We start from the raw sequence: 19,301 nt of genomic DNA, 5'->3' as shown, positions 1-19,301 counted from the left end.
CATGGGGTTCAGAAAAATGCTATAATGAAACTTAAAATCTTAACCTCTCATTGTTTTATTGATTGTTTAAAAAGTGCAGGTAATGTGCAAGTTTTGTCTCATTAAATGTAATGTTATTTACTAACTTTTGTTATTCTACAATTTTCATATTTATAATTTACAGATTAAAAAATCTAAAATTAATGAATGGTCCATAATTTTCAGGCTGTCAGTTTTATGATAAAATTATAGACTTGAAGTTAAAGTGATAGTTGGTATGACATTAAATAGTTATTGTCAATGTATATAAAACTGCGATATTTCATAGATTTTGTTTACGCTTCTCACCTGCCCTGAAATGACATAGTCTTTCTTGCTAGATGTATCTACTCTGCATTGTGTATCAAACAGCCACAAATCACATGAAATATGTAGTTTATTTTCCAACAGATATCCAAAACACAAATATTTTTCAAAAGGTATCTAAAACACATATATTTACCTAACTCAAACTGTCCTTGTTATTAATTCCTTGAAATTTTCTTAGAAAAGTTTGTTATAAAACAATTTCCACTTAATGGGATTCCATCAAGATATGAAGGTCAAACTGCCATGCTGTTGTTTTTTTTGGAACAATCACTGACATGGCATCTGGGACGTTAAGAAACGGTTAAGTATTTCTCAGAATTAGAGTTGGTCTCCTTTTTTGGGCTGTTGTTGGGTATTTTTTTTTTTTTGAAAATGGGGAAAGTAGACTATTTTGGATTGAGAATGGGGCCTTAAATTGTTGATATACCTGGTGATAGGATGAAAAAGCCCTGAAGCACAAAGAATAGACTTGAATTGATGTAACTTCCTATTAATCCTAACATTGATGATTACAGTAGTCTAAGTAGAGATTATAGAAAAGACTTCTGATTTTATACCTTATCTATATAATTATGTAAAGTGGGAAATGAACCAGAACAAAAAGAATTAAAACAGTTAACTGTAAGCAAATGATCATCAATACTGTCAAGATTAGAGTAAATCAGTTAGACAATTCAGTGTTAACAGTTAACTATAACATTGCTCAACATTGATTGATAACAATTTGAACTTGGGAGGTTTTCTTTCTTAATAAGGAAGAGGTCTTAGCCCTTGTTTTTAGTAAGAATTGTTGTAAAAGGCTCTAATTTAAATTCAGAGGGGTCAAGTCATTTCCCCTGTCTTTGCATATAGTTGTCATTTAATAGAAATAATATATGTTGGAGTTTACAGACTATCATATTGAGAAATCTCCATCCCAGCTTATGAAGAGAAATTTCTGGTCACATTTTAGGTATTTCAGCGACTGTCAACCCTTCAATAAATTGGTTCTTTATGTTGTTTTCATTTTTTGTTTTGTCTGTCAGTTGATCCACCTCTTTGCAAACTAATGCTGTCGTTGATGGAAAATTTAGTAATTGATATATCGAGAGACAAATATCAACAATATATCGACTTTGACAGTAGATGAAAAACATTTAAGTGTGTGTGTTATCAGGGCTTTTTTTCACAGGTTGGGGAAGCAGCCCAGCCCTTAATTTTGGGGAAAAATTACACTGTATATTTGCAAAAGGGGAAGAAAAAACTTGATGTAAATTCAATTTTTGGGGAAAACTGCATTATTTTAAAGAAATTTTCTTTGGGGAAGCAGCCCTAAACCGGCCCCTGTTATAGAAGGTAAAAAGGCCCTGGTTATAAATTGGGATCATGGTGTTATGCATGCTTGTATTAGACATTACAAATTATACTACAAATTAACTGAAGTGAAGTTTGTTTTTTTTCTGTTATTTTTGTTAGTGACATTTGTAAACATAGTTTAAAGTTCAAGTTAGGTGAGAAAACTGTAAAAAAGTGACTTTTTTATAGGAAAAATAGAGAGATATATTCAGTATATGAAATAAATGAATTTTAGCTGGTATTGATATTTGAAAGTGTGATCGGATGATGAATATTGATATATCTATATGCGATATTCAATGATGGCCCTATTGCAAACAACTTAAAAATTGGCCTCAACATTTTCAAATTCATGCTGTACATGCTGTAGGGTCTTCATATATGGACTCGAAGCCACAGTCTCACTGACATCCCGGCAGAGCCCAGGTAGACGTCCGGGGTGATCCGGGTACGACCGGGAACAACTGAGGTACATGTACATCCATAACTCTGCCGGCAACGTCCAGGATGATCCGGGAATATCCGGCATTCGACCCCGGGTGGAATTAAATATTTAATGTCACCGGGGTGGTCCGGGATGTTTTGCCGGCTTCATCCTTAGCTCTGCCGGGAACGACCGGGGTTACACCGTAGCTCTGCCGGCACAAACCGGGGATGATCCTGGTAAAGCTAAGGTAGAGTCCCGGTGAATGCTGGTAGAGCCCCGGTGAATGCCGGCAGAGCCAGGTTCATTTCAAAGAATCATGACAATTTGCGATGATTGCACTTGTTTGTATTAAAACCCTTCCCTTTTCCCTTCTTTCCAGTCTTGCATAAGGATTTTTCAGAAAATCATCATGAATTACTGTTCTGGAACAATAGATATTATATTAAATGAAAATTACGGTAAATGTAATCATTTTCGCGCGTTTTCAATATCCACCGGGGCTCTGTCTGGGCTCTGCCTGGGTCCACCGTGGCTCTTCCGGCTTCATCCAGGGAAGTACCAGCATGAACCGTAGCTTCACCTGGGCTCTGCCTAGATGGTCCAGAGCCCATCCTGGGTGGTTAGTTGGGAATAACCGTAGTGCTGCCAGGGTTAGTGTGACCGCAACAATAATTTCAGGCCACATTTAAAAAAGTCTTTGTTTGCTGTCTCCCGACCCTACTTTTTAGAGTTGGGTAGGTAGGTAGGGATTTTTTTTTTTTTTTTTTTTTTTTTTTGGAAATACATACATGTTTTTGGTTTGATTCTGTTTGTTGGAAAAAACGGTTTAATAAAAATGCGAATAAAATTTTTTAAAATTGATATATCTTCAATTTCAGTTTGTATATCTTTCAATAAGTCAATACAAGAAGTATAGTTCTTTTTAATAAAAATACCATGTAAACAAAGGCAAAATTTCAAACATTCACCCAACATGTGAGAGGATGACTTAAACACACAAATATACTCAAATATATAATGCAAAATAAATACTGAACAACAAAAGGCATCATTATAGATCAACAGTTTAAAGTCTGCTTACATTTTTTTTTCATTGAAATGAATAGTTAGTGACACAACCAGAAAAACAATTTCAAACACTAAGCAACTTCAGACAAGTAAACAGTTAAGCCACAGTATACCAACAAAATTTAGTTCACAGTATTCATTTTTTATAGGACATCTATGGGGAAATCTTTCTTGTGGACATTGATGCATTGCTCATAAACTGGAAGTACAATCCTAAAAAGGCTAAACTTTGTTAACAGTTCTGGATTTCTCTGTTGCTTCTGGCTCATCACAATGGGCACATATATCTGGTCGTCCAATGTTGGAGGCACAGTAAGGGAACTCCACGTGAGATTGGCATGACATCTGCAGTCATACCCAAAACACTCTCCCTTGTAGAGCATCTCCTATGAAAACAGACAGAAGGCTAGACTTTATGCAAATACAGATTTTGCCAAAAATGCCAATTATTTTAACTTTTTTTAATTATACAAACAGGGAAATATGTAAGAAAGAATAAAATCAGGTTTCTACTTTCAGTTGATTATGTAAAAACATTTTGACATCAACTATTTTAAGAAAATAAGCACAACAATGTGGCAATACTAATACTAACCATCAACTGTAATGACTGAATCACAGTTGTAATCAAATTTCTCAGGTTGTGTTTTAGAGATCATGTTTCCCTGTCAATTTATTCTTGGAGTAAATACACCTTGGTTTATCCGCATTCAGTGCCTTGCATTTTAACCCCACTAGAAGACATTTCTTAAAGCCCTGCAATAATGAGAAAATGTGATAAAAGAGTGCTGAAATGGTCAAAATACTAAGACAGGTGGTACTGAAAACAATAAGATAAGTGCATTTGCTGGTTAAGAAAATGATTATTTAATTAAATACCTGGTAAAAATGAGTGAGATACATACAAGAAACTTTATTTATTTACAAAAACTTTATTTTAAGTCGATTACATGAGCACTCAGTAAAGTTTTTAACACAAACCAGTATTTAAGCAATAACCGTAAGACACGTCCGATTTTTTTTCGGGTTAAAAATCCTCGACGTCATTCAACAGATCGACCCATGCCCAGACAAATTCATTCTCGTGGAGGTTATTTTTCAACAAAAGTTTGAATAAAATAATAATGTTGACGAGATGATAAAATACTCGTCTTTCTTGAAGATCTTCTAACTTTCGTTTTGCAAAATGGTAACGGATGTGTACACAATCGACTTTTTTAACCCGGCGGTACTTGATAGTCGATACACGTACGAATAATACGCGGGAACCAGAATACTACACGCCGTTATTGAACGGATTCGGTAAAAATATGCGGCACCAAAAAAAAAAAAATGGTCGGCCCCCGAGAGCAAATAAAATTTTTCGGAGCGCAGCGTTTTTTAGGGTCGGTCGGGAGACAGCAAACAAAGCTATTTTTAATTTAGGCCTCACCCCGGATCATCCCGGTAACTTACCGGGGTGGTCCTGGGCTCTGCCGGAAGTAAGTGAGACTGCAGCTTTATTATCTCATTTTGACATTATTAAATATGACCTTGTTAATTGTGTTTGATATGCAAACTCCTACACAGTGGTCACTTTTTGTTCAGCTACACAGACCACTGTTACTGTTAGGAAGGATGCTTGCAATCTATAAATGCAAAATTTTGTCTGAAACTGTATTTAGTTTATGAATAAGTTTGGTTTCATTTATTTTCTTTCCAAAAAAGCCTGCTTAACATAATTTTTTTTTTTTTTTTGGTTTTTCAACTAAAACAGTTTTAATTGGTGTAGTTTGTTGCCTTCATTTTGAAGTCATGTGTTATTATCTATCATAGATAATAACACATGACTTCAAAATGAAGGCAACAAACTACTGTGACTATGGTCACATGAAGTTTGTGAAGTTAAACCAATCAAATCACTTTGAGGTGTTTGTTTGAAATGATAATATGAATCATGTTTGTAATCATTCTAGTTTAATCTTTTTTTTTAGGTAGGAAACCCAATATGCAAAACCCACTAAAATGAAGTAATCTCTATTTTTAAACTCTTAATCCTTATGCATTAGTCATTGCTAAATTGATACAATATTTATGGGTTTGTAAAAGTATAAATTATTTAGAAATTGCATTTCTCAAGCATAGTGTTAAACATTTCTTACCTTGTTAGTTTTGTTTTATTGATAAGAAATTAAATGACATTTATCTTACTGTAGAATTTTTATATGTGTTGTATTGAGCGGATTAATAAAGGATATAAGAATAAGAAGAAATAGATTGCTTTAGAATTTTTACTCTTTACCATAATTGACCTAAAGTAGATAAGGATAGAAAAATAGTGGAATAATTGTTTTCAGGTAACATTTATAAAATACTCCTTAAGTTTAATCACATTCATAACAATTCTATACATGTAATTATTAAGGGAGCTCCACTGAGGTTTAAATTACTAGACATAGAATTTGGAAATCTTGCAAAGAGCAACTTGGCATTTAAAATGAAAATATATTAAGATAATAAAGAATTTTTTTCAGAATTAAATTGAAAATACAAAATCAATATTAGCACATAATAATATCTCTATATCATAACTGTTTAAATTGTTTAGTCTTGTAATTGTATTATCAGGGTTTCTTTTCCCCAAAGGCAGGGGAAGAGGCCCTTCCCTTAAATTTTGGTGGGAAATATTGGTAGTATTTTTGCAAAAGATATAGTGAAAACTTGATGTGAATTGATTTGTGTGTGTGTGTGGGGGGGGGGGGGGGGGGGGGGGGTGGGGGGGGGGGGGGGGGGGGGGGGGGGGGGGGGGGGTTGGGGGGGACGGGGGGGGGGGGGGGGGGGGGGGGGGGTTGTTAACAGCCTTTAAAACAACCCCTGCTGTAGGCTAGCTGATAAATGCCCTTAATATTTTTGAACAGTTTTATACCTTTAGATATAGGCCAAGGGTATACTGTATTCTAGTTAGTATTTCAATCTTTGCCTTTTGAAATTTTTTTTTTTCCCAACTGCCAAAGGATTTCGAAGAAAAAATTGTTTTTTGCTTTTTTTTTCCTTGATGTAAAAGAAAAACCCACCAAAAACAGTTTGGGAAAGACATTTTAAAAAAAAACGGGTTTTTTTAATGAATAAGATTAAAACCCTGAAATTTAGGTAAAAGTGACATTTTTTCATTTTTCTATAAGTTTTTTACTGGTTAAAAGAGTACATGGAGTTTCTTTAAGTTTTTTACAAAAATTTTTAAGCTTAAAAAAAGAAGAAATTTAAAATATTTATTTAATTATTTGTGTCGCAGAAGGGGGGAAAAGTAAGTTGTAATTTTTTTTAGGACGCCTGGTAAAGGCCACTGACTTCATAAACCAGAGAACATTTAGTGGTTAGTAAGAAAGATAGGAATTTTGTTTATTTACTGATACCTTTGTCACACAGTTTCACTCCTTATGATATAAATGAAATTTCGTCTATGAATACTAATTAATAAATTGTGACAACATGATGAAATACTGTGTAGCTAAGAGTGATCTAGATAGTTTCTTGTTGCTAGAATATATACTAATCTTAGTTTGAACAAATCTGTTTTTGGATGCTACTAATTTTTCATGACTAGGCCATCATTTTTGTGCTGTTATGCTAGAAGTTATATGAAATATTGGTCTAATTTACTAATTAGCCTAAGGGGAAATGGTTCATTGCTTGTAATTGGGGAATATACATGTACATGTATCTATATATCATTTATAGCGATGTATCCACAAATTTGCCTAAGAAGTAAGAAGTGAGTTTTGTGACAGTCTGATGTTTATTATTTAATTCTGTTGTCATCACAAGATAGACTTGACCAAGCTTTAGTCAGTTATATTTTAGGGTGGGGAGATAAAAAAAAGAAGACTTGCACAGACATTTGATGCTGCTATTGTAATAAATTATCAGAAAGGCCAACATCAGCATTGTCAGAGCAACCACTTCTCTCTAGATAGGAGATCCCTTGAAAGCAATTAAAACAAATTGGGGTCAAAACATGAAAGATGAAAATAATAGATTCTGTGTGATTGAGGGTCTGTGTGTGTTAGATAATTAAAAATGCATGGAGAAATAAACATGTATTAAAAGGGGGCTTTGATAATTGCCAGTAGCATTGCCTTGTGCTGCTCTACAGAACTTTCCCAGTCATACCCATGGCGTATAAAAATGCCCTGGCCTCCTTCTGGGTTACTTGATACACAGATGTATATATATAAAAGAAAAAAAAGCTTTTATAAATTTTCTTTTGAATATAAAAATTTCCAGAGCTTAGTTATTTGGCATGTTACATTTATTGTTTAGTGGTCAACTATCGTTTTCTACAAACGTAACATAATAAATGGTCCCAGCTTCTGTTGAGAGTCATCTGGTCTTTTGGAACATTTTTATCAACACTTCCATTTACCAGTCTCCATTTGACTTTGTTTCATATAGATTTTCATTTATATGGTACACATGTACTTAAAATGACTGAAAGCCTGAAAGTTTTGCAGTAAAAAACCTTTAAAATCCATATAGTCTCAAGTCATTCTTAACAAAAAGAAAATTAGGTTCCTTTGGGCTAATTTTCTGTAGAATGAGATATGCAGGGAACTTATGCATGAATACCTAAGCTACCTGAGTGGTTCATTTTAATTAATTTCTCTTTATTATTAGTATTTGACACTCTATGTATTTGCTTCTTGTTGCATTTTTATATATCTCCCAGTGTACTATATATATAGCATATCCCTATGTAAATATAAGGTTAGTATTGTATACTTGATTGCAAGATATATAAAATTTTATAATATCATTACAGAAGGAGATGGCAAAGAATTCCCAGAATGGTGTAGAGGGAGAGATAGATGAAGGGCTGTACTCAAGGCAGTTGTAAGTTATCTAGTATACCTCTTTAACTTCCAGTAATCTCTCTGTATTACATCATAACTAATCTCTCTATTATATTATAACTAATCTCTCTATTATATTTTAACTTAAGGAAATTAGTGTTTAAGGAAATGTGTCTAAAGTAATTTTACTGCCTCATTTATACAGCTACATTTAAATTTTTGCTTTTGAAAGGTTATAGCACAATGCATAGATCCAGGACCTATCTAATTCTAATTATCAGATTAGTGGATACAATGAGAATTTCATCACAACATATTTGTTAACAAAAGAGCACATGTCAATGTTTGTCGTTTAATCTATTGTTATTCAAACATAGGTCAGAATAAAGATCTATCAATTACTATTGGTGAAGTAAATTTGGGGAACATAAAGAACATTACATTGAGGGGGAAGAGTTAAGAGTAGGGCATCTGAATCCTAGGATGCTTCAGATCAATTTTCTTTGTCTTCCTCAAGAGTCTAGCCACATATCTATGTAAACTGGTGTAATTACTTAAGATAACTGAAAATCAGTAATAAATTATGATGTTCAATTGTCGTGTCAAACAAAGACAATAAAAATGAATTGTTTAATCATTGAATATTACAGGTATGTTTTGGGTCATGCTGCCATGAGACGTATGCAGTCCTCTAATGTTTTGATATGTGGTATGAAAGGTTTGGGTGTTGAAATTGCCAAAAATGTTGTGTTGGCTGGTGTAAAGTCAGTTACAATTCATGATTCTTGTAAAGCTACATGGACAGATCTCTCTGCACAGGTATTTTGATAAATATAATGAATTTCACTAGTGTTAGTATATGAATCTATTCAATACAGTTTCAGTTCCTCTAGTTGATACTTGCTTAGGAATATTTTTTGAAATTGAGAAATGCAGAGGTTATTTTGGATTAGTAATGGGGCCTTGTATCAGGCCCTGGTGATAGTGTGTAAATGCCATGAAATATATGGAAAGGCATGTAAGGTCTTCAGTAAACATTATAAGTCACGGCATGGCCTTAATATTGAAATGCCAGTTTATCTTGTCTGATGTTAATATATTAATTAATGTTAAATATACGGAAAGGCAACCAAGGTCTTGAGTAAACATTATGTCACTGCATGGCCTTATTAGAGAAATGACTAAGCCAGTTTATCTAGTCTGATGTTAATTTTTTTCCTGTCATTATCAACTTTATGGTGTGCTTGATATGGGCCTATGATAACCTGTATTTGTGAAAAATAAACATACAAGTTTATGGTATAAAACAGCTATTTGACAGTGCTTGTCATTGGGAGTAAATGTTTCATTCTAAAGAAAGGACAAACATCAATTTTATAATGTTAAATTAATGGTTTTAGAGCATATAAGATGCTTATCACCTGATGAATGTAGCGCAGAATATGAAAATGTTTGTCATAAAAGTACCAAAATGTAAACAAAGAAGTATTTTGACTTCCATACAAAATACTAAATCCCTATAACTGTACTAATTGCCACAAAAAACAACAGAAGCAAAAAAAATGGTTCACGTAATTGATGTATGAGTTACTTTTTCAAAACTATAAAAATGCACAAAAAATGAATATATTACGAAAAATAATAAGAGTATTTTCATGGGAATAATGGGCCTTTAATCTTGAAAATAATCTGTTTCAGTTTTTCTTACGTGAGGAAGATATAGGAAAGAACCGAGCTGATGTAACACTGCCTAGATTAGCAGAACTGAACAGTTATGTTCCTTGTAACTGTTATACTGGACAACTTACAGACTCATACTTGAAAGATTTTCAGGTTTGTCGACATTTTATAGTCCGTTGATATTGGCAGTTTTAGTTTGAGGTCAGGGGTGTCCATGGCCGATTGTGGTTAAGGGCATTGAATTCAAACCAGTTGCCTTCACTGCTGTGGGTTTGATTCTCGACAGGGACTTTGGATTCTTTCATGTGTGGATGCTATCCAGCTAGCTTATGGAATGTTGTTGGTTCTACTCAGGTGCCCGTTCGTGCCTGAAATAATGCACAGAAGGGCAATTGAGGTCTTACTCCACCAGTAAAGCTGGAAAGTCACAATATGACCTGTATAAATTTTTATCATATATTCTTTAAAATCTTAAAGCTTGTTCAGCAAAAGATTAAATTATGTGAAGATATTAAAGAACTATGTAACACTCATTTTGAAACTCAGTATTAAAGAGATTTCAAAAACATTTTTAGAACATATAGTAATAATAGGCTGAAGAAAATAATTACGCACAAAATAATTTTGCATACTTTCATGGTTACAAGTTTTCAAGTATTTGGCTGGAGTTCATGTTTTTATACTTTTATACAGAAACTATTCCTTTTCTATACATAGTAATTAGTTACTTAAAATAATGTTTAATTCAGGTTTTTTTCCCTGACATTTTGACATTGCACTTGTGTACATTTGTTGTAAAAGTTTTTTGTAAACACAGGTGGTGGTATTGACTGACTCCAGTTTGGAAGAGCAGGTCAGAGTGGGAGAATTCTGTCATGCTAATGATATAAAGTTTATTGTGGCTGAAACACGTGGACTTTTTGGGTATGTCATGCTGTACTTATTCTCTTACATCATTTATTAGTCCCCTACCGATTTACCGGAGGGGACTTTAGGTTTACCCTCCGTCCGTCTGTCAGTCCGCACTCACAGGACGGTAATTATATGGCTAGAGGGACAATAGGTAACTGTTCTTTCTCTTTGATGTCATTCATTCCGTAATGCTTTTATGTGGCTATTTTCTTTTGTTTGGCTAAAAAGAACGATAGAGAGAACAAGAGAGTAGCCACATTATTACTCTCCTGTTAGAACGTCCGTCAGTCCATCCATCCAGAAAACTGGATCCCGCGATAACGCAAAAAGTACTGAAAATATTTTTATGAAACTTGATATATGAATAGATGGTAGTATGGAGATTATGCAAGTCCTTTTCTTTTCTTCCTACGTTGAAAATTCTGGTTGCTATGGCAACAAATAGACTGAAAATATAGCAAATTTTACACATAAACTGGATCCAGTGATAAGGCAAGAAGTACTGGAAATATTTTTATGAAACTTGAAATATGGGTAGATGGCAGTCTGGAAATTATGCACATCTTTCTCTTTTCTTCCTATGTTGAAAATTTTTGTTGTTATGACAACGAATAGTCTGAAAATATGGCAAATTTAACACATAAACTGGATCTAGTGATAATGCAAAAAGTAGAAACTTGAAATATTGGTAGATGGCAGTATGGAGATTATGCATGTCTTTTTCTTTTTTTCCTATTTTGAAAAAAAATTGGTTGCCATGGCAACAATAGGCTTAAAACATGGCAAATATAACAATATTTGTGATTAGTCAAAAAAAGCTGAATATTTTTATGAAACTTAAAATATGGATAGATGGTAGTATGAAAGTTATACACAGCATTTTAATCTTGACTATAGGGAGTATATTGAGAGCTGTCATACTTAACAAATGTTGGCAGCCTCGTCAAGATTTCTGATTCTAGTTTTTAGGCTTTTTCACTAAGTTCTTTATTTCATAAGGTATTTATTTCAAACTTCAAACATAAGTTTCTGGTCATCAACCACATCATATGTGACAATGTTTTAACTCTAGCACAAAAATTATCAGATTTGCCTCCCTTGAATCCCTTTGCATTCAAATTCAAAATAAACATTCATTATGAACAGCTTAATTACTAATTGTTCTTTGTTACACTCACATCATGTATGACATCTTGGATCTTTATTTCAAGAGTTATCTCCTCTTTAAGAATTTTGTTTTTAAAAATGTTATGTTTTTGTAACAGGGGTGTTTAAAAAATCAACTTTAGAGTGTCCTTCAGTCTGTCTGTTCATAAAATCTGTTTCCTGTGATCACTTTTAAAGAACTTTTCCAACAAATTTTCTTATAAAAAAGAAAAATTGAAATATTAGTGAATGGCCAATGGCCCTTCAGGATGTTGCTGGGGTTCTAACTGGTAGGGGACTTATGGATTACTTGCAATACTATTATAATTGCTTGTTTATTAATAAATTGATAAATGAAACATATTGCTTACCTATAATGCACCTGTGCTGTCTTGGGCACCTTCATAGCTGTACAAACTTTGAACCTATGACTTGTCAAAATTTCTGAAAGTGACAATTTTCATTCATTTAAGGAAGTTATGCATATTCTGGTTCTATACTAGAGCTAGTTCATATCTGTAATATTTAGATGGTCATTTAGAAGATGATGGTCTGAGAATTAGGACATAGATAACCCAAGTGTTTGTGCAACTTGATCTTGATACATATTGTTAAATGGTTACTTAGAATTTGTGAATACATTGTGAGCATTAGAAGTATTGTTATGTTGTTAAACCACTCTATCATAAGTTATTTCCTTGTTTCAGTATGATATTCTGTGATTTTGGAGAAGAGTTTGTTGTGTCAGATATGGATGGAGAACAACCAATCAGCAACATGATAGCAGATATAGTAAGTCTCTAAATGGCTGTATTATATCAGTGATTTCATCTGACTCAGACTAGTGTAAGATAGGCAGTTGACTAGTCAGTGTAAGCTAGGCAGTGTTGGTTCATCATATATATTTTATCACACACAAGTGAACATTTGCTTTACTGGTATATTGTATATGTTACACATAAGTTCAAGATAAGATTATGGGTCAATTAGTTCTACTGCAAGTTTTTTTTCAGTTAATGAGTTTTTCACTAATGTATTTTGATAACAATCCAGTGTTTGTTAGTTTTTTTAAATGCAGATCGTTTTGTCCACATCAATATTCATTCATTTAGTTTAACTATATGTTTTACGATATAGATTTTATCCTTACTACTACACTGATGATACAAGAAATAGTCGAAATGTATGTTTTAGTCATTGTAAAAGACCACTGATACCATAAATTGTGTGTTCCTTGAAGTCTAATGAAAACTTATTTTTCCGTTGGAACCGTTACCTGGTTCAACAAGATCACTTGTTTAGCAATATCAGATTTGGTACGTAATCTTCACACTTGCAATCTAAGTAGACGGTGTAGTTGCAAAAATGGGGAGTAAATGCAAGAGCAAGTGTTAACATTAGTGCAACATGTGTTGTTATTCCGCATTCCTTTGTTATTGCTGCAAAAATCATATCAATGGTGTCGGTAATTTTTGCCTCATTAAACCAAAAAAAAACAAGTAATGAAAAATATTTAATCTTAATTGATTTTCATTATTTTTAATTTGTTTTTAGTCTAACAGATTTTAAATTTTGACTTGTTTATTTGTAAAGTAATTTGGTAAAAATGATAATACAATGCTTGTCCAGGCCTAGACATTAACTTTTGAATCAGGTTGTCCTGTCGGGCAAGTAGTTTTTAAAACTACTTGCCCGTGACCTAAGACTTACTTGTCCTGACCTAAAAATGGTAAAAATGTATAAATCAGAAAAACAAACAAGCTCATAAATATTTTTTGTATTTAGTAGTTTTTCTAAAACATCGGTTCATCTGTTTATTCAATGTGAATATACTACGGTCATGTACATTTGTTGATATAGGAAACGGAAGGAAAAATATGAGCATGCGCCGCGGTAAGGAAATTCCCCGTTCAATCATCAAGTCAACAGCCGTAAACGAGCGCATGCTCATATTTTTGCTTCCGTTTCCTATATCAACAAATGTACATGACCGTAGTATATTCACATTATTGATAATAATTCATGGTGTATTTTTGTTTTAAAGATGTTTATAAATGAAAAGATGTTATTTCTATTCATTTTGTACATGCATTTTGTCAATGATGCTTTTTATTTTCACTTGCCCTGTCGGACAAGTGCTTTTCAAAATAACTTGCCCGGACCAAACTTTTAGTTGTCCCGGGCAGTCGGACAACCGTTAATGTCGAGCCCTGTTGTCTAGAATACTGAGTGCACTTTGGATTAACAGACATTATTGTGATTGCTAGGATGAAGATGGTGTAGTAACATGCCTGGATGAAACAAGACATGGATATGAAGATGGAGATTATGTGCAATTTAAAGAAGTACAAGGAATGACTGAGCTTAATGGTCATGAACCTATGAAAATCAAATGGCTAGGTAAGGTATAGGGTTTTAATTTAGATGGACGTAGCTTGACTGGGCTTCTAGCATTATTATGAACATTTTAACTAACAGTTATTTCTGTCAAAGTAGATAACATTTATACATAGAGCTGTCATCAATACAAACAATACCGGTTCATCGTCAATATTATTTTGTCATTCAATAAACTATACACATTTGAAAAAAGTTGATAATTTTGATTCATTAATTATATGTCTAGAAATGATGACAGTTCACCCAAAACATATACAAAAAACAGGTGTCAATGTATAAAACTATGCTATTCTTAAGTAATGGACATTTCATAGCAGTGATGAGAAAAAAAATTATGCCATTTGCATTTATAAGCATTTATAAACAAGACCAGTGTTTTTTTTCACTTTTGGGGGAAGGGGGTCGGTGCCGTTTGGAGGGGGGAAAATGCAATAGGAGGGGGAATTTTATTTCTTCACAAATGAGGAGAAACAAAAACGAATCCAATGAATATTTTAATACACCACTTAACACTGTAAGATCATTGTGTACACCGATATTTAAGAGACCGGTGTGTATACAATGACTGTAAGATTTACTTTTGTTTGACATTGTTTTCTTTCCGGTGAGTAGAATAGGGGAGCAACTCTTGCAACACAAGTTTAAAATACGTCGCTTTTTCTTAATATACGGATCTAAAATATTGACAGCAGAATTTAAAGTGTCGCATGTTAAACTTGTTGGGAAGCTGTGAGTAGCTCCCCTTACATACCCGGGAAGAATTTGTAAACAACTTTGCTTAACAGTAAGTCTTACAGGCTTAAAATAAAACATTATTCGGCAGTTATATGCAAAAAAATGGTATTCATTGCAGGCAAATTTTGGCTGCCATATGGGGGGAAAATTTGGCTTTGAGAGGGGAAAAAAACATACTATTTTGAGGGGGGAATGGGGCCGAATTTCGCCGAATATTTTGGTGAAAAAAAACACTGAAGACGCATCATAATTGTATGAACAGAATAATTATGTTTTTACTGATATCATTTTAATAGGTATGAAAGTAAATTATAGACAAGTCATTATCAACATATCTCAATATCGTTGATATTTGTCATTCAATATAATTATATTGTCCATATGTTTCACACTAAATCAATGACAGCTCTATTTATAAATACATGTTGTTATCTCTGTGAAATGTTTTAAGTATTATAAATGACTATAGTAATGCACATGATGTTGAGAACACTTAATCATATATTGTTGAAAATGTAATTATATCAAACTTGTTTTCATTAAAATGATATACAGAACAAGATAGCAGCTTGAGATAATCATAATATTGACTTGTGAAAGTAATCAATTTTCAGTCATATTTTTGACATTTGATAAAATATTACTGAAAGGAAAATTCAACTTAATATGCAATTTAAGAAAAATTGTAATTGCCCGTTTTGGAGAGTCTCTGTGGTTGAGTGGTTAAAGTCACTGTGACTAAAGATCACTTGCCTCTAACTGCTATGGGTTTGAATTCCACCAGGGCTTTTGAATTTTTTGATGTAAGGAAGTCTGTCCAACTAGATAATGAAAGGTCTATTGTTATACTTTGGTGTTCACTCATGACTGTATTAATGAAGTAATGCATAAAGATATTCATTCAACAGTAAAGATGGAAAGTCACTGTATGACCCTGACAGTGTGTTACCTTAAACCTTACCAAACAAATACCTTAAACCGTACCAAACAAATGACCTTAAACCTTACCAAACAAATGACCTTAAACCTTACCAAACAAATGACCTTAAACCTTACCAAACAAATGACCTTAAACCTTACCAAACAAATGACCTTAAACCTTACCAAACAAATATCTTAATTGATAAATTGTATGCTTGAAAAAAATAATAACAATGATAAGAAAAAGTGTAATATGTTTGATGGCAGATCACACAATTTTGTATGACTAACATTCTATGTTTTATTTTAGGACCATACACATTCAGTATTGGAGACACAAAAAAATTCTCACCGTACCAAAAGGGAGGCATAGTTACCAAAGTAAAAATGCCAACAACCATCAAGTTTGTAAGTCATTTATTCAATTTGTTAAAGTACATAGATACTTCTTGATAAAAGATTATTTTATTTTTACTGTTTAAGCATTTGTGCTATGTAAGCAATTTGTTAGATATTTAATAAAGTAACAATGAATTTAACATTATTTTAGTAACATGGCAGGGGTACTGATCTGACTAGATGATATATGATGCTTTTAGGGACCAGACCCGAGGTTATAAAGAAATTCTCCAAGCTCAATCTCAAATCTCAGTTATTTGATTGGTCAGAAACTGTCACAGAATGTTTACTGACTAATGAAAATCTTGAGATTTGAGACATAACTCAAAAAGAAGTTTAATGACCTTGAGGAGAAAATATTGTTAAGTAATTGAAGAATAACTGTGAGCGCCACACCTGAACTTGAGTGAAACATTTAGACTATTAAAACAGGTATATGATAGGTTCTAAAACAAAACTGTTTGGAGATGTATATTGTTATAATGTTTTAAATTTGGAAAACAAATTTTTTTTTGCAGAAATCCATAAAGGAGGCAGTGAATGCACCAGAGTTTGTCATGACAGATTTTGCCAAGTTTGACCGTCCAGGTCAGCTCCATATAGCTTTCCAGACCATACATGAATATATCAAACAGAAAGCTGATTTACCTAGAAGTAGAAGTAAGGTAAGGCACCACTAGATTTTGTTCTTTATGAAATATTGAAAATGGTTTGTAACAAAACTGTTATACTGGTATATTGATTAAAATAAAATTTCATTTCAAGTTGTATATACATCCTTTGAGTCTAGACCCTTGAAGGTTGAGTAACCCTTTATTGGTGAATAAACAGTTCTAGGTTTTAAGATTCTTTACAAACCAGTAGAAATTCTAAGAACTATGCACAAAATAGAAGTTAGTATATATGTTGCTTTCATTCTTTTCTGAGAGAAAGGCACAGTACTATCATATGTTTCTGCCCTGTTATAAAGGAGGTAATTTTAAAATGAAATGTACCTGTCTGAATTTGCCTATCACAATGAGTGCATAATACTTTTATCTGAAAGTAAAATAAATTCTTGTTTAATTATTAATTAGATTACTACTACTAAGTTACAAGATAAAAGGCAAAATATAAATAGATTTATGTGTTTGTACATTATAGGAAGATGCTGGAGAATTCATGAAAATATTCAATGAGATCAATAGTAAATCAGGAGCTAAATGTGATGATATTGATGAAAGTCTTATAAACGAGTTCTCATTCGGTGCACGAGGTGACCTGTGTCCATTAGCTGCTGTTATAGGGGGTATAACTGCCCAGGAAGTGATGAAGGTAAGTAACTCTAGATGAAAATCAAATGTTTTAGTTTAAACATATTTATTTTCAATTGTGAAACAAGTACTTGCAACTTGAATTAGTCACTTTCAAGTCCGCTTCCTGGAACCAACCAGTACTGGTGTCATATGAAGAAACATGGTTGTGACCTGAGCAGGGCTCGAATCCATGATCCCTGGGTTGAGAGGCCGACACCTTAACCACTTGGCCACCACTCCCCTAATGTTTTATTAGTTGTGTATAATGATAATTCAAGTTAAATTAATGTAAGGCTCAGTGCAGAACACAAACATAAGAAAATAGTTGATAATGTTTTTATAATTCTGTAGGATTTTTAGCTCACCTGTCACAAAGTGACAGGGTGAGCTTTTGTGATCGCTTTTCGTCCGGCGTCCGTCCGTCTGTCCGTCCGTCGTCCGTCCGTAATCTTTTACTTTAAATGACATCTCCTCATAAACCACTAAGCCAATTTCATCCAAACTTCACAGGAATGTTCCTTTGGTGGTCACCTTTAAAAATTGTTCAAAGAATTTAATTCCATGCAGAACTCTGGTTGCCATGGCAACCGAAAGAAAAAACTTTAAATATCTTCTTTTAAAAAACCATAAGAGCTAGAGCTTAGATATTTGGCATGAAACATCTTCTAGTGAGTGTCTACCAAGTTTGTTCAAATAAAAGCCCTGGGGTCAAAATTGGCCCCGCCCCAGGGGGTCATTGATTTTCCCTATATGCATATAGTAAAAACTAAAAAAATCTTCTTTTAAAGAACCCAAAGAGCTAGAGCTAAGATATTTAGCATGAAACATGTTCTAATGGGTGTCTACCAAGTTTGTTCAAATAAAAGCCCTGGGGTCAAAATTGGCCCCGCCCCGGGGGGTCATTGATTTTCCCTATATGCATATAGTAAAAACTTAAAAAATCTTCTTTTAAAGAACTCAAAGAGCTATTGCTAAGATATTGAGCATCAAACATGTTCTAATAGGTGTCTACCAAGTTTGTTCAAATAAAATCACTGGGGTCAAAATTGGCCCCGCCCCAGGGGGTCATTGATTTTCCCTATATGCATATAGTAAAAACTTAAAAAGTCTTCTTTTAAAGAACCCAAAGAGTTAGAGCAAAGATATTTAGCATGAAACATGTTCTAATAAGTGTTTACCAAGTTTGTTCAAATAAAAGCCCTGGGGTCAAAATTGGCCCCGCCCCAGGGGGTCATTGATTTTCCCTATATGCATATAGTAAAAACTAAAAAAATCTTCACTTAAAGAACCCAAAGAGCTAGAGCTAAGATATTTAGCATGAAACATGTTCTAATGGGTGTCTACCAAGTTTGTTCAAATAAAAGCCCTGGGGTCAAAATTGGCCCCGCCCCGGGGGGTCATTGATTTTCCCTATATGCATATAGTAAAAACTTAAAAAATCTTCTTTTAAAGAACTCAAAGAGCTATTGCTAAGATATTGAGCATCAAACATGTTCTAATAGGTGTCTACCAAGTTTGTTCAAATAAAAGCCCTGGGGTCAAAATTGGCCCCGCCCCAGGGGGTCATTGATTTTCCCTATATGCATATAGTAAAAACTTAAAAAGTCTTCTTTTAAAGAACCCAAAGAGTTAGAGCAAAGATATTTAGCATGAAACATGTTCTAATGGGTGTCTACCAAGTTTGTTCAAATAAAAGCCCTGGGGTCAAAATTGGCCCCACCCCAGGGGGTCATTGATTTTCCCTATATGCATATAGTAAAAACTTAAAAAGTCTTCTTTTAAAAAACCCAAAGAGCTAGAGCTAAG

At 33.4% G+C, this 19,301-nt stretch overlaps 1 protein-coding gene across 4 annotated transcripts in view; it reads left to right on the top strand.

The window, feature by feature from the left end:
* Positions 1-19,301, top strand: part of LOC132758778 (ubiquitin-like modifier-activating enzyme 1) — a 35,408-nt gene that overhangs the window by 2,064 nt on the left and 14,043 nt on the right. For 3 of the 4 annotated variants that reach the window (XM_060750479.1, XM_060750484.1, XM_060750490.1), the window contains exons 3-11: positions 7,977-8,047; positions 8,658-8,826; positions 9,706-9,840; positions 10,505-10,611; positions 12,453-12,537; positions 14,013-14,145; positions 16,112-16,209; positions 16,719-16,865; positions 17,344-17,514. In XM_060750479.1, the coding sequence (XP_060606462.1) occupies positions 7,977-8,047; positions 8,658-8,826; positions 9,706-9,840; positions 10,505-10,611; positions 12,453-12,537; positions 14,013-14,145; positions 16,112-16,209; positions 16,719-16,865; positions 17,344-17,514 (1,116 nt within the window). Of the gene's footprint in view, positions 1-5,295; positions 5,515-7,976; positions 8,048-8,657; positions 8,827-9,705; positions 9,841-10,504; positions 10,612-12,452; positions 12,538-14,012; positions 14,146-16,111; positions 16,210-16,718; positions 16,866-17,343; positions 17,515-19,301 lie in introns of those variants that run through there. The other variant, XM_060750498.1, reaches the window with a different exon arrangement.

The sequence above is a fragment of the Ruditapes philippinarum genome, unplaced genomic scaffold (assembly GCF_026571515.1).
Source record: "Ruditapes philippinarum isolate M1 unplaced genomic scaffold, ASM2657151v2 ctg1650_1_1_1_1, whole genome shotgun sequence".
Classification (NCBI taxonomy): domain Eukaryota; kingdom Metazoa; phylum Mollusca; class Bivalvia; order Venerida; family Veneridae; genus Ruditapes; species Ruditapes philippinarum.
The sequence above is the reverse complement of the archived record's forward strand: the minus strand, read 5'-3'. Positions and strand labels throughout refer to the sequence as shown.